This window comes from Scedosporium apiospermum (genome assembly GCF_000732125.1).
Source record: "Scedosporium apiospermum strain IHEM 14462 chromosome Unknown SEQ_SAPIO_0090, whole genome shotgun sequence".
Classification (NCBI taxonomy): domain Eukaryota; kingdom Fungi; phylum Ascomycota; class Sordariomycetes; order Microascales; family Microascaceae; genus Scedosporium; species Scedosporium apiospermum.
In genome coordinates, this window is record NW_015971791.1 from 100,423 (window position 1) to 113,933 (window position 13,511).

The 13,511-nt window shown below is 52.2% G+C and overlaps 2 protein-coding genes across 2 annotated transcripts; one reads left to right on the plus strand and one right to left on the minus strand.

The window, feature by feature from the left end:
• Nucleotides 1–1,611: 1,611 nt before the first annotated feature.
• SAPIO_CDS3911 (uncharacterized protein) lies at nt 1,612–2,213 on the plus strand (the record flags this gene model as incomplete). Its single annotated transcript, XM_016786590.1, has 2 exons — nt 1,612–1,810; nt 1,900–2,213. 2 exons carry the CDS (start codon nt 1,612–1,614, stop codon nt 2,211–2,213), a joined length of 513 nt encoding a protein of 170 aa, XP_016643566.1.
• Nucleotides 2,214–3,181: 968 nt separating this feature from the next.
• Nucleotides 3,182–6,791, minus strand: SAPIO_CDS3912 (DENN domain-containing protein; the record flags this gene model as incomplete). The annotated part of the gene is made up of 2 exons (XM_016786591.1): nt 3,182–3,633; nt 3,710–6,791. The coding sequence occupies 2 exons, from the start codon at nt 6,789–6,791 to the stop codon at nt 3,182–3,184; spliced, it is 3,534 nt and encodes a 1,177-aa protein (XP_016643567.1).
• Nucleotides 6,792–13,511: the final 6,720 nt, after the last annotated feature.

A 13,511-nucleotide genomic window follows, 5' to 3' on the forward strand; every position in this document is an offset into this window, starting at 1 on the left:
CTACATACATCAGGATGAAGTGTGTCAGTATCCGCCTCAAAGGGGCTACTGCTGGCCTGAAAGCAGGAGAGGGAGTCGAGAAGTGGAAGGGAGCCATCCATCACAGCAGTCATAGAGCTGAGCATGAAGGGTGATTGCCATACCTGGATTGTCCTGTCTTGCATCAGACAGCTGCCAATGCTGCTTTCAATGCTGCTAGCCTTGTATCTGAGCTTCTTGTGTGAAGGGGTATTGGATAAGATGGTGATAAAAGGCTTCTTGGGAGGAATACAAGGTTGCTGTGGACCTTGTGAAGGGTCACCAGGGAAAAAATGGAAGGACTAAATACAGTTGTGGAATCAAAGATAGGAAGTAGTGCAGAGCTTTTGAATGAGAAAGGGTAGCCACTATACTCTTGAGGAAGAGGTGAAACTTAGCTGTTTCTTCCTTTTCTCTTCGAGCATATTCTAGTGATGGGGGGCACGGGAAAGGAAGAAGGGATGAGACTACAGGATTGTGATGTTGACATGGCGATCTGGCAGGGCTGACCTGGGTTGCTAATTCTCTTGGGAAGGAGTGAATTGGAAGCATTGTGGGAGCATTGCAGGCTTACTCCAGCTAATGGGATAGGAAGGAGGGAGGAGCACATCGTGGCTGCCATTTTTGGGAAGGAAGGCATAAATTCTACAAACAGAGAGTGGAAGGCACGACTGCAAGAGACATTCAAGTTCAGGTCCCCCAGGACAAGGCCGAAACTGTTGTTTGTAAGTGGGCCTTGAGATTGGGCTGGCTTTGACGCGTGTCAAGATCCAGTTGAAAGGGAATTAACTGCCGCATGGCAATTATAATTAGAATTGAAGGGTTGAAACATCCCTTTGTGGAGAGAAGATGTGAGTGAGGCTAGATGCATCCCACGCGCTGATATTGACCATGTACCTGGACGCCATGCGCCAAGTTGGCTGGGGAAGATTCTGGCTGCCATCTTTCCATCTACGATTTAGAAGTCTGCCTACAGCAATTGCGAGATATCAATTGATAGTATAGGTGCAGCAAAGTAAATCCAAAAATCAATACTCAACATTCTCTCCCGCGACCCGTATAAGTCCCCCGCCAGTCCAGACCTACAACCGGCCGGAGACAACCGATACCAGTTGAGGCGTCCCGAAAACCCGGGCTCCACCAAAAAAATGCAACGCTGCCAAGCAATGACGTCTGATTTCTTAGTCCGGCTTAGAAAGCCAAGAAACCCGCAAGAAGGGTCGAGGGTGGGGCGAGATTTCCCCCTTCCCCGCGTCCGGATTGGCAAAGGAACCATCACATTGATTCATCTTAAAACGAACGACCCTCCAAAACTTTATTAACCACGCCATCACCAGCTGCCCAAGACCTGGGCTCCCTTTATTGCTCCTTTGAAAATCTTTTGAATCGTTTTCTTTTCACGAAATTGGATTTGTTACGTTTCTTTTATCCTTAGCGCTGCCGAAGAATAGACCGTCTTGTTCTGTTTCGCATCTTGCCCCTCCACCACATTTCTTAAACGCCACTCCCTCTCAAAAAACGATCTAGAATCTCCTTCTCGGAACCCACCGCATCGAAAGAGAAGAAGAAAGACAAGACCAGGAAAAGACAACAATGGCGTCACACGGCCAAGTTGTACAGAGGAGCGCAGCCACCACATCCCAGGCCCAAACAGTCGTCACAACAGAAACCCAAACCCCAGCGCCACCCGTCCCCATCCTCCGGCTCCGCGGCGCGCACGCCTCCCGAAGAAGAGTACAGTGGACAGAAGACGTCGTCGACAATGAAGGATTAGGAAGGAAGAGTTCAAAAGGTAACAGAACCTGTTCAGGCCGGACCAAGCCTCTCAACCCCGCTAGAGTCTAGAGTCGATGTTTCTGACGCTAACACTTAACCTAACAGTATGCTGCATCTATCACCGCCCCAAAGGCGTCGATGAATCTAGCGACGAATCCTCCTCATCTTCCGACTCCTCCTCGGACTCAGACTCCGATGCCGACCGCAAACCTGCCAGCCACAAGGACCACGACCACGACAAGTGTCCCGACCACGGAGACCACGGCCACGATCACGGTAGAAGGAGGAGAGGCGGTAAGGAGCGCCGGAAGCGCAGACCGAGTCCTAATGCGTACGAGAGGGTACCGAAACAGAAGCCTCAACCAAAGCCGGAGGGCGACGGATCGAAGGGTGCGGAGCCTGGTGCGCAGAAGTCCTGAGACGGGGTCCCGGGGGTTTCCTGTGAGCTTATGACGGGGCCAAACATGGTCGGATTATTGAAAAGGGAAAAGGAAAAAGTAAAAAAAAGTACGATTCCCAAGACTTGTAGAGCTTTTCCTACGTTTGGGACTGTTTGTCAACTGGGTAGGGGACTTCGCCCCTCAACTCCAATAGATTTACCAAAGATAAGCATGATGATCAATAGCGGGGGGATTTTCCATATCCTTCCCTGTAACTTAGCCGCGCACCTCGAGGCCCTGCGATACGTATCACTGCTTTTGGTTTTGAGTATCGCTTCCACACTTCCGTCTCCCTCATCGACCATGCTTTTTCGCTTCCCCTACTACTCACTTCTAATGTGTTTTATACCTACATACACTACTAGGTCCTAGATTCGCACAACAGACACACGCAGCAGTAGTTACCACACCAAATGTCCCATGAAAAAAAAAAAATCCATTCCTTGTTCAATGCTAAACTCGCCCCGTTCCATGTGCCTAGACTCAAAATGCATAGAAATGGCCTTCTTCGCAGCCACCACCTAGGTTCCGCCAAGGGGGTCTACTGAGACCCTTTGTCTCTCTCTTTTCTTTGCCCCGAAATTTTAACCCAATGCCCAAGTACATAAATACACACTATTATACAATGGGGGTATGGACAGCCTTGTCTGCATTGCCCATCCCCTTTTTTAAAAAGCGTACACATTAAATGTAGAATGAGACTGGCACAATTCGCCTGCCATCCTCGTGTGTCTAGCCTATCCCCAATGTGGGGATAGCTCGATCATTTAGTAATATCATCAAATGATTCTTCCCTCATCATGTACCGTCGGCGAGAGACTTTCTCTTTTCCTCGTCATCCATCCTCCTCTTCTTCTTCTTCGAAGAGAAAAGGGCCAAATGTCGGATAGCATGTATATCCCTCCCCTTTGAAGATACGGAACGGCAATCACCGGATTACCACCTCCTCAGGACATATTTGGCGTCAACATTCCCAACATGCTAGGAACTTGCTTCCGGACGAGACCGCGTTTCCGCTGTTCTGGCCTCGGAACGCCCTGGATGCTGCGAGGCTCCATCATAAACGACGGGTCAAGCCTTGACGGCACACGGCTGACCACGGCTCTGTAATCCCCGTTAAACTTGGCGCTGGGCATCGGAACAGAAGCCGTGCGCCAAATGTGATCCGACCTGTCCATCAGATAAGTCGTCGTCTTGCTGCCCCTGGGTCCGTGGATGTTGATGCTGGGGCCTAACACCGACGCTCCGTGAGACGCCCGGATGACCGAGAGCCGCGATAGTCCGCTAGAGAGATTATGCCGACCTCGAGCCTTCTTGGCCATGAGGATCTCGTCAAAGAGCTTGATCGATGGGTCCGAAGCGGGGTGTCTCTCCCGCTCGTGGATGAATTCGTTGAATGCTACCAAAAATTTGTCTTGTCAGTATATAATCAAAACTTGGCACTTATATCGGAAAGTGAAGAGAGGGAGACTCACCTTGCGTTTCACGCATCATCATAGCATAATCCTGCTGCTCGTACGGCAAGCTCTTGACAAATCCATCCATATCAAAGGCGTAGAGCTGACCGTTATTCCTCTGCTCCCGCGTTGGTCGTCCCAAGAACTTCCTGTACGTGTACATGAGGCTCGCGAGACAGCGAACAAAGGCCACACGCACGCGATCGGCGTGGAACGCACGCGGACAGACGAGACAGACAAAGCCGAGGCAACGGCCATGGGAATACGCACCGCAGCCGGAGCACTTGTAGATACCATCTAGCTCCGCGCGCTCGTCACAGACAGAGCACGAGGCCGTGACCTCCTCGCACCAGTCAAAGCAGTGACCTTCGACCCACGCCGTACTTTCCGTATTCTGCACTGGTTGTACCATCATATTTGGCATAATCGTCGACGCTGCCAGTGTCGACTGAGCGTACGCCGAAGGAGCATAGCCGGCGCAGCCTCCTGCACCGTAGGAGGACACGGAATCGACAGAAATGGCCGAGATGGACATGCTCGCGGAATGGCCGTTGAGGAATGGCAGGCTGGGGCGATGCAGAGGCCCATGCCTCTCTACGCCGAATGAAGAGCTGCGGCGCGACTTGTCGTCGAAGTGTCCAGACCTCTTCTCTCGCAAAGTGGCAGCCATGGCGAATCCCGAATCGCTCCTTGAGACCGGGGTAGAAGGCATAGGCGGAAAGCTCGTAGACATTGGAGAAACCGACGACGGGGGACTAGTTCGCGTAGATCTGCTAGTGCCTGGACGATCCGACTTGCTATCGGGCCGGACCTGCGAAAAAGCGTTGAAGAGCGGGGATCGGATTTTCGCTTGCTCATCGTCCTCGCCGAACGCTGCCGAGTTCTGGGCCGCCCATTTCCCGAGCGTTCCATCGGGCGGAGTCGGGGAGAAAATGGTCCCATCCTCGACGGAAAACGCATCGTAGGGGAAGGATTCCATGGCGTAGGGAGGCGGTCCGCTCGCCACGCCATACCTTAGTTTTGCGGGGGCAGCGACCTGTAGCAAGGACATGAGCTTTCTCCGTTGCTGGCGAGGGAGTCGAATGGGCTGCGAGGTGGCATCGATGGTGTCTTTGTCGAGGTCGACGAGCACGTAATCATCGTCTGGAAGCTCGATTCGCTCGTAACGACGTTCGACTCCGACAACGTAAGGGCAGGGCGCATCGAGAGCGGACAAAAGGCGGGCGGGTAGGACAGGGATGAATACACTAGCCCATTTCAGGGGGTAGAGGAGACTGGCGAGAGCGTGGCATGCAAGGTGTAGCATGGCTGTGTGTGATGATAGGAAGATGATGCGAGACTCGGACATCGCATACTCGAACAAGGCTACGACATTCTCGAGAGAAAGACATCTAAAGAGGGCATATATGTCGATGGACCGGGAGCCGGGGATCTCGTTTGCGGCCTCTTGCCTCGCGTATAGGCGCAGCTCCCTCACGCCAATTTCCACCTGGGTCTTGGAGCCCAGAGGGCTGAAGGCCTCGATGCAAAGATTGACGACGTACCGCTCCATAGGCTGCCAGCGACCTACCTTGGGCGAGCTGGGGGGCACACGCAGGACGGCGCCGTCCATCATGGGGATTATGACGGCTCTCAACCATTCCTTCCAGAAGGTCATCCTGGTTGCGTCCCTTCCAAGGATACCGTACGCACGGGGGACCCAGAGACCCGATTCCCCCGTTGTTAGGCCATCAATCTTAGAGGCGGCACCGTGGCGAAGAGGGCGCAACATCTCGGTCATCAAGGTAATCTTCTCCTCAACAGAGCTGATCTGATCCTCCAGTGTCTCTCGCGCGGGCGAGCCGGAAGGAATCTGGGGCAGCTTGGCAAGGAGCTGGGAAAGATGGGTCCTCTCGCCAGCCAACCTCACGCCCAGACTCGCGGCTAGCTCCCTCTCTTCGTTCGACATGTGGCTCTGGCGCCAGGCCTCGCAGCGTTGCTCCACCTCCTCGGCGACGTCGGCGGTTAGGGCGGTCCAGATGATGACGGTGATGCCGTAAATCTTGGTGTTGTTGTCGGAAGTCATGGTGAAGCCATGCCAAGTCGATCTCGGCCGGTCGTCGGAGGAGACGATCTGGATGTCGTTGGGAAAGGCGAACATGGGAACATAGTCGGGGAACTTTCCTCTCCGGGATATCTCGTCGGACCCATTGCTCGGAGGGTAGCGATCTAGGAGAACGGGTTCGAAGCGGCGCTTAAGCGGGTGCATATCCGGATCGGTGTTCAAAGGTTCGGGGGGTGGTATGACGGAATTGTAGTGGCTCAGTCTCTTGGCGGTTCGGATAGAGGCTACGGAGGGATCTATGTCAGCACGACGCGGGCGCTCTTCAAGCTCGGGAATTGGGATCGTCGTCGCGGGGTGGGCGACGGCTGTAGTGATGTGTGCGAGACCTGACAGACCTGGCTTGGGGGTTATGGGTTGCTTCCTGGTGCTAGACATATCCCTGAAGCTCATCTTCCTGCGGATGCTACCCTTGATGCTGCCCTTGATGCTCCCTTTGATGCTGCGCAGGGGGCTCCTTCGGGAGGGGCCGTCATTCTCGTCGGCCTTGATTCTCTCGGCTCTCGGGTTCACCATGGGGGGTCTCGACTGTAGCTTTGCGCCGGCGCTGAAGGAAAGATCCTCGAGGAAGTGTTCTCGCTCGGCGGCAAACTTGAAGAGAGCCTTGTCGAAGTCGAAGTCGGACATTGTCAGGGCGCCCTCGGCGGAAGGAACTGTGAGGTTGGCGTTGGCGTTGGCATTGGCGGGCTGGGTATTGTTGGTGGGCCGTATAGTAGCACTACTCCTATTGCTTCGCGTACTGCCGTCGACCTCCTCGAGGGTATGGATGGAGAAACGGGCATCGTTAGAGAGCTTGGATATGCGGTGAGCGGAGCTCTGGCGTGAATGGCGGGCCGTTGCCCTCGAGTTCCCGTTCAGGGCGTCACAGGTGTCCTCTTGCTCATCTTCGGCGATGGTCGATTCGACATGCTGTGTAGGAAGCGGAGCGTCATTGTAGGCTATAGACTCTACACCGGCAATCCAGAAGTAGTCGGCTAAGGGAGCGGAAGCACCCTCCATGGCATGGCAGCCCGTTGGGGCGTGGCTGATCTGGCCTGGTGATGGCAGGTTGTGGGAGGGTTCTGAAGATGTCGGGGTAGGAAGGAAAGTTGATCAGCACCAGATGGCACGAGACAAGTGCCGGAGGAATCTTGCTTATTCGGGCTATGAAGATCTGACGGCTGACTTTGCGGGAAGGGGGGAGGGAGAAGGATGGCGGAAAATATCTGACACTGGGCTCCTCCCGTGTCTCGGCTCTCGTTCAATAAAATGCCTAGCCCTAAGATACTAAACACCGAGCCTACCACAATTGCAGTCGGTTAGCAATCAAACGAGGCAGTCCAGACAGGAACAGGAGGAAGAGGTCAGGGAGGCATTGGGTAGTGCCCAGGGCTGCGAGGAATAGACAAGAGGAAAAAAAACAATAGTGAGCTGGCAGGGGATGGGGACCGGGGTTTACCTGCTTTATGGAAGTGGGGGTTGAGGTATCGTGTATTAATTGGGAATAGTGCACGACCTAGATATGCGGAGGCAAGAGAGGAGGGGGATTGGAAAATTAAGGACAGGAAAGGGAGGAAGAAAAAGAAAGAAAGGAAAAAAAAAAAAAAAAAGAAGGAGGAGAAGAAAGCAGGTAGGTCGTCGAAAGAGAAAGACTCGCGAGTGTCTTGGTGGGTTTGGGGGAGGAAGAAGATGAAGTCGAGAGTACGAAGATGAAGGAGCTGTGAGTCTGCAAGTCGGGAGAACTGACCTCAATCTGCCCTTATCGCAAGGCAAGGAAGGGGAAGGGTCGACTCGAGCTCGATTCCCTCGTATGAAGTACCAAGTAAGGAGTATCGCCTGCCCAACGTCGAAAACCAATGGACCTTTTTTGGGATGGAAGTAAATCCATCAATGGAGCACTGAGGGTTGTCGGCAGGCAGGGTTCAATGTTGGGTGTCCACAGTGGGCCTAAAGGAGCGCCTTGGACTGAGGACCGTCGTTGTTGTCGATGCAGATAATATAATAGTGTACCACTCTTTCATACCTCAGTCCGCCAGAGGAAATAACATTGGATCAAATCCAATGTATTACGAAGGAGGCGGTCTGCCAAGGACCAAGGTACACTGGACAAAAGATTGAGTTTTGATAGACCGGTTTTGGGGTCTTTTGGAAGGTGCCGTGCGCACCAGGTCAGTCCAAGTGTCCAGTCCAGGTCCAAGTTCAGGTCCAGGTCCAGAGTTGTGTCGCACGAGGGTGACGCGGGGTGGCGGCGCGCAGGACGAAGTCAAGGATGGCACCATCAACTGGGCGTGCATGTGGACACCAGCGTGCCAGCATCGCTGATTTACTAGGATAGCGCCTGCATTGGACTCTTTTAGTGTATTTCACACAACTTCATACGTACGAAGTATGTACTTGGCATGTACATCCAACAGTTCCCTCCTTCAATGTTAGTCAAAGACAGGGCGAAGGCCAGGATCGGATTTTCTGGATGGCACATCTCGACTTGATTTGACCCTTATTCCGTGTCCTTCGTAGTGTACTTCGCACATGCGTTGACACTACAGACTTCGTTCGCACCGGTCTCCCATTTGAACCAGAACCCTCAACTGGACCAGAAGAGAAATATTATATCAAGGGTCTGAAATGATTATCTGTCTTACGAAGTAGTCTAGGTAGAAGGTACACTCGTACCTTTTGTGCCAACACCAGAGTTTCCTTCGAACTCTTTTTCTCCCGTCTCCAGTCTCCCTTTGAAGGAGCTAGAACTTGAAGCTCTGAGCTAAGAACTTTCGAGCTTTCGAAGCTACTTTGGGATTTTCGTAAACACTTCACTGATACCGTTATGCCGTCGTCGCGTCTCCTTCGTACACAAGGAAATACTTCGGACAACGATCCAAAATACTTCCATACTCCGTACATACACGACACGCAGCCAAGCGGTAAGCTGACCCATCTCCTTCGTACACTCCGAGGTCTACATACACTACTGGTTGCATGGAATAGTGGGGGCCCTGTTGTTTCGACCTAACAATTTGAATCATTGACTTCAATGCTGGATTTTACAGCTCGCTCAATCAGTATCCAGTACAGACGTATCCAAACGCTTAACTGAGGCCGATAAGGTCTCGGTAAAGGGAAACTTGCAGAGACACGCAATCGTGCAGCACAACCAGAGCGAGCCCACGAGGTAGTTCGATATTACTGGCAGGAGAGAGCAAAACGTCTTGAACTCGATCGGTCCACGTTGGGCATTTTGCGCCTGACCAGGTAGGAGGGACAGCAGTGAGACAAGATTCGATTGATCCAATTATCATTGACGAGCTCTGGATGTACTCGGGCTGCCAAACAGCACCCGGATTTTTATTTCCTTCGTGCATGCAGGACATGGGAGTCTCCCCTCCCGCTGGATATTAAACGAGAACCTCCAATCGTAATACGTCGACTCTGGAAGGAGAAGCGAAGCGAGTCTAAAGCGGCATTGACGAAGCCCATGAATCCTCTCCACAACCCGTCCCGTCTGCTTTCCCTTTCCTTACTTCGGAAGCTGGGCTGGCCATTTTGAGCTACAAGTTGAACGGGTTATCTTGGACCTGCATCTAACCAGTGGCGGATTTTGCGGAGTTTCGAGCCCTGTCCTGCGCTGCGAGAATAGGAAGTACCGCAGCCGAATCTTCCTCCATCCACCCAATCCTGTCCGGAGAGACGATAATATTCTTAACAGCTCAGTCGCAGACGCTGCACAATTCGGCCCCCGGCGTCCAAATCAAGCGCATGGCAACAGATTCGGTCATGTTTGCCAGCCGGGAAGAGGGTTAATTTCGGTGACCTCAATGCAACCAGAACCAAACGACGTGGAGATATTATCCCCAGTCTTCCCGTTTGTTCCACCTTTTGCATCTTGATGGTGGGGAGTCAATTTATCTGTGCGCCAGACCCGGTCGACCAGGTGCCATCAGCCCGGTTCCAGCCCGAAGACAAGGGACGATCCCCCAAACATTACATACGAAGTATTGAACATCGGAAGGTGTTATCACGTCCTTTTATCATTCATCGGCTTGGAGAGCAGACTGCCCAACGCGGATAGACTGCGGATCCACCGTTTGAGGTAACTGGGTGCCCTTTTTCGGGTTAGCCCGTTTACTTTGAAAGTCGAGCCTCCATGTCGTGAGATGTCGGTCGTCATTTTGGGATGAATGAACAGGCGATCTTTGAGCCATCCTCCAAATGTGAACGCATGCGGACAGTCCGAAGTATGAAGAGACACTCTTCATTCCGGCTGCAAAGGAAAGAGCAAGCCCCTGATATCTGTCCATGTATCCACCCCTGTCCTGCACACGACCTGCCTGCCTTGAAACAATCCGGAGCACTGGGAGAAATGGGAATGGAGCCGGGGCTTCGTACTTCGTACTATTATTCCTTCGAACCGAATTTGATTGATGGATCCATGGAGGGTATCAGCTAGCTGAGAGGTTCCATCTTCCTCCCGAGAAAAAGAGGCAAGAACGGCCGTCGATCTTGTTTAAATCACTCATTCTTCATCCCGAGACAGGTTGACAAAACGATGGAAGACCTGTTGGCGTGCTTGATTGACCCTTGCGGGGTAACGCACACACTGTCCTGTCCCTGACTCGACTTGGACCTCTTGGCTTCTTTCGTACCTTACGTTAGGGTGGATCCCCCCTGTCTGGCCCCGAACATTGAAGTCTTTGTCCAGAGTACGAAGTACTGTTCTGACAACTGTGTCTCCCGTTTGAGGCGGTCAAGACATTGATTGACTCGATTTAAGCCAGCCACAGAACGTAACGTAACGTACTTCGTCATGCCTAGATGTATTACTTTGGGGAACCGAGCAACGGGGACTTTTTTTTGTGTGTGTGTGTGTGAGACATTGATGCGACCTGTGAATTATTCTGGAGTCTTCTCTCTAGCGTCCGGTCTCCACTGACCACGACCTGTACTTTACAACACGGAGGATAAGACATATTGATGTGAATATTCGTACCGTCCCATTGGCAGCCGCTTTTTGGAAAGACCTGCAGGTCCTGCTGTACCCCTGAAATAGTTTCCAAGTTACTGCGCCGTGCTCGACCACACCTAATCTAATTTCGACCACCTTCACAGCACGCGCTGCCCCCGGCTAACCACACACGAAGCACGCTGCACTACTATCAATCGCCACCGAGCAAGGGACCCAGGACACACAACGTGAAGAGTGCAGAGTCAAAAGACTATCAGAGTTCTGGCTCTAGGACAAAGTATTACTAAGTCTTTTTCCCGTCTTCTCATGTCGCTGAGGGAAACCCAGGCGCCTTCGTACTTAGTATGCGCACCTTGACCATTTACGGAGGCATGCATCAGCCGAATTCCTGTCCTCGCCCACGATTCTGCGATGCGCTACCCTGGTTCCTGGTCCACCCGGCTAGCCGTTGGCGAGATACCTTCGTATGAAGGCAGGAACCTGGAAAACACAGATCAATAATGTACTTCATAAATGTACTGCTTCGGAATAGGCGTTCGTGTTCCACAGAAAGGGAAAAAAAAAAAAAAAAAAAAAAAAAAAAAAAAAAATCAAGAAAATTCCAAGGTTTTGTTTTCCTACCTGAGTCCCATCCATGGCGGAATAAGGCGGCCCGGGAAGCCACAGAACACGAGGAATCAATCGCATATCTTGCGAAGTATGTTTGTACTTCGTACTCCATACGTAATTTACATCACTCGATGAGCTCCCCCAAAGGGTCCAAAAAGCGTTTCATGAGCGATCGAACAGTCCAATGTTCCCTGTTCCTTGTCCATTCCCATCAGGCCCTTGTCTAGTGTGATGCTGGAGGGGGGTTGCAAAATGAGGATGAAGGAATCCCTCCCCCTTCGAAACCCTTCGAAGCAGGTCGTATCGATGAAAATCGGCGGCGGCCTGCTTTAAGTTTCCCCTGTTGTTGAACCACTGCAGGTGTGCCAAAGAAATCGGATGCAAGGGGAAGTCGTTGACCTGGCTGCGTTTGTTAGTGCCCGCCTACGAAGTACACTTCATACGAAGTACTATTCCTTGTATGAAGACTACAAGGTGCGAAGCCTCTAGCCAGGCACTACTTCGTACACTACACTAGTACCTTTGTATGGTTTGTTCTTACTAGTATGTAACTTCAGCCTCCCGTCCCGACAAGTGATAATTCCATCCGTGACGCGAAGGACCCAAGGCACGCCCGACGCGCAGCAGCCTGAGCGCGTAAAGCGGTTGTTGAAGAATGTTGATTCCCACCTCCTTTGCTGCAGGCTCTCGTAGGGTCCAGGAGTTTTTGCTTGCATGAATCCCTCATCGGAGCAAGCAAGCACTACAAGTACTTGGCATCCTATCCCAGGCAATGCGTCATTCAACATTGGCCATCAATCCCTCGTCCATCCCCCGTTATGCCACCACTCGTCCATTATTATTCTACGTTCTATACTCGGTATGACACCGACGCGAGGACACGAGGAAAGAGCAAAGAGAAAAAGTCCGTCATCCTTCCAGACCGCCTCCCATCGTTGCATCCGGTGCGGATCTTGCCCATTCCCACTGCAACCCGTCTTTCACTTTTCCTCCTCGTAATTTGATGCCAGTGCTAGAACTAGTGGGGCCCAAAGATGAATGTGAACTTGAACACGAAGGAAAAAAACACGGGATCCGAATCTTGTGTCGAGTCTGCAGCGTTGGTTTCCCGCCGGGGTCCACCCCCTTTCTAAAAGCGCCTCACCTCCTCCGCTAGCCCAAGAATGGCCAAGAGCTTGCCCATCCACATCTAAAGTAGTGTGCAAGTAGCGCACCGCGATGGTCCTCGACTCGTGGGTATGGGGCACAAAGTGCGCTACTCTTCAGCGCCAAACCCGTCCCCCCCATTCCATCCCTTCCTCAACTCCTCATCTTACCGAAAGGAGAAACCATCATTCCCTCTTAACCCCGGATAGGTCTAGGCAGTTGGAACTCTTCGTCACTACGAAAATGAATCTCACGAGGCCTGTCCAAATTGTGAATAGTGCAGGCCAAGAATTGGGTGATGAGGACGAGCTCATCCGCAAGTCGGATGAATGAACGGGACCACGCTCGCATCAATGCATCTGCCGGTAGTCCACAGGATATGTGCTTGTCCCAATGCTGTACGTGCTGGCCTCAAACCGTACCTTGTCGAGGACACATCCAGCGTCGAGATTTCCAATTAATATCCTCGATTCCACGAAGCTGGCCAGAGACTGTGGAGCACGTGCTGTTGCCTCGTAGTCCAATTGTTACTAGTCGTCCTTCCTATGAAGTAACTCAGGTGCGAAGTAGTGCGGTCTACTTCGTCTAGCACCACGACATCTGAGCTCTCAAGCTATTTTTTGGCACTAAGAGCGCATCGTCGATTGTGAGAGTCTCAACAAGTAGAATACTTAACCGTCAATTCCTTTAGTATCAATCCACTCCACTCTACTCCCGACATTTCTTCAATATCACGAAAGACGCGACACGACACCAGCCGGTCAAGTTTTTTTTCCTGGTCTCTTGGATCCATCAGAACCGTCGGACCGACGCGTCGCGAGCTCTTGAGAGTACGTCATTTGTTATGTTAGACTGAATTAGGCAGGCGGTAAGGACGCGGTCACGTCTCCTAATCGATCCCACGCGGCAGAAAGTTGCCCCTCCAAAGACAAGGAGAAATGGACGGAAAAAAAGGGAAACAGCGTATGTCTGAGGCAGAAGATACAAGCAGATAGATGACCCGCCCAATTAGCAGGGACATGCTG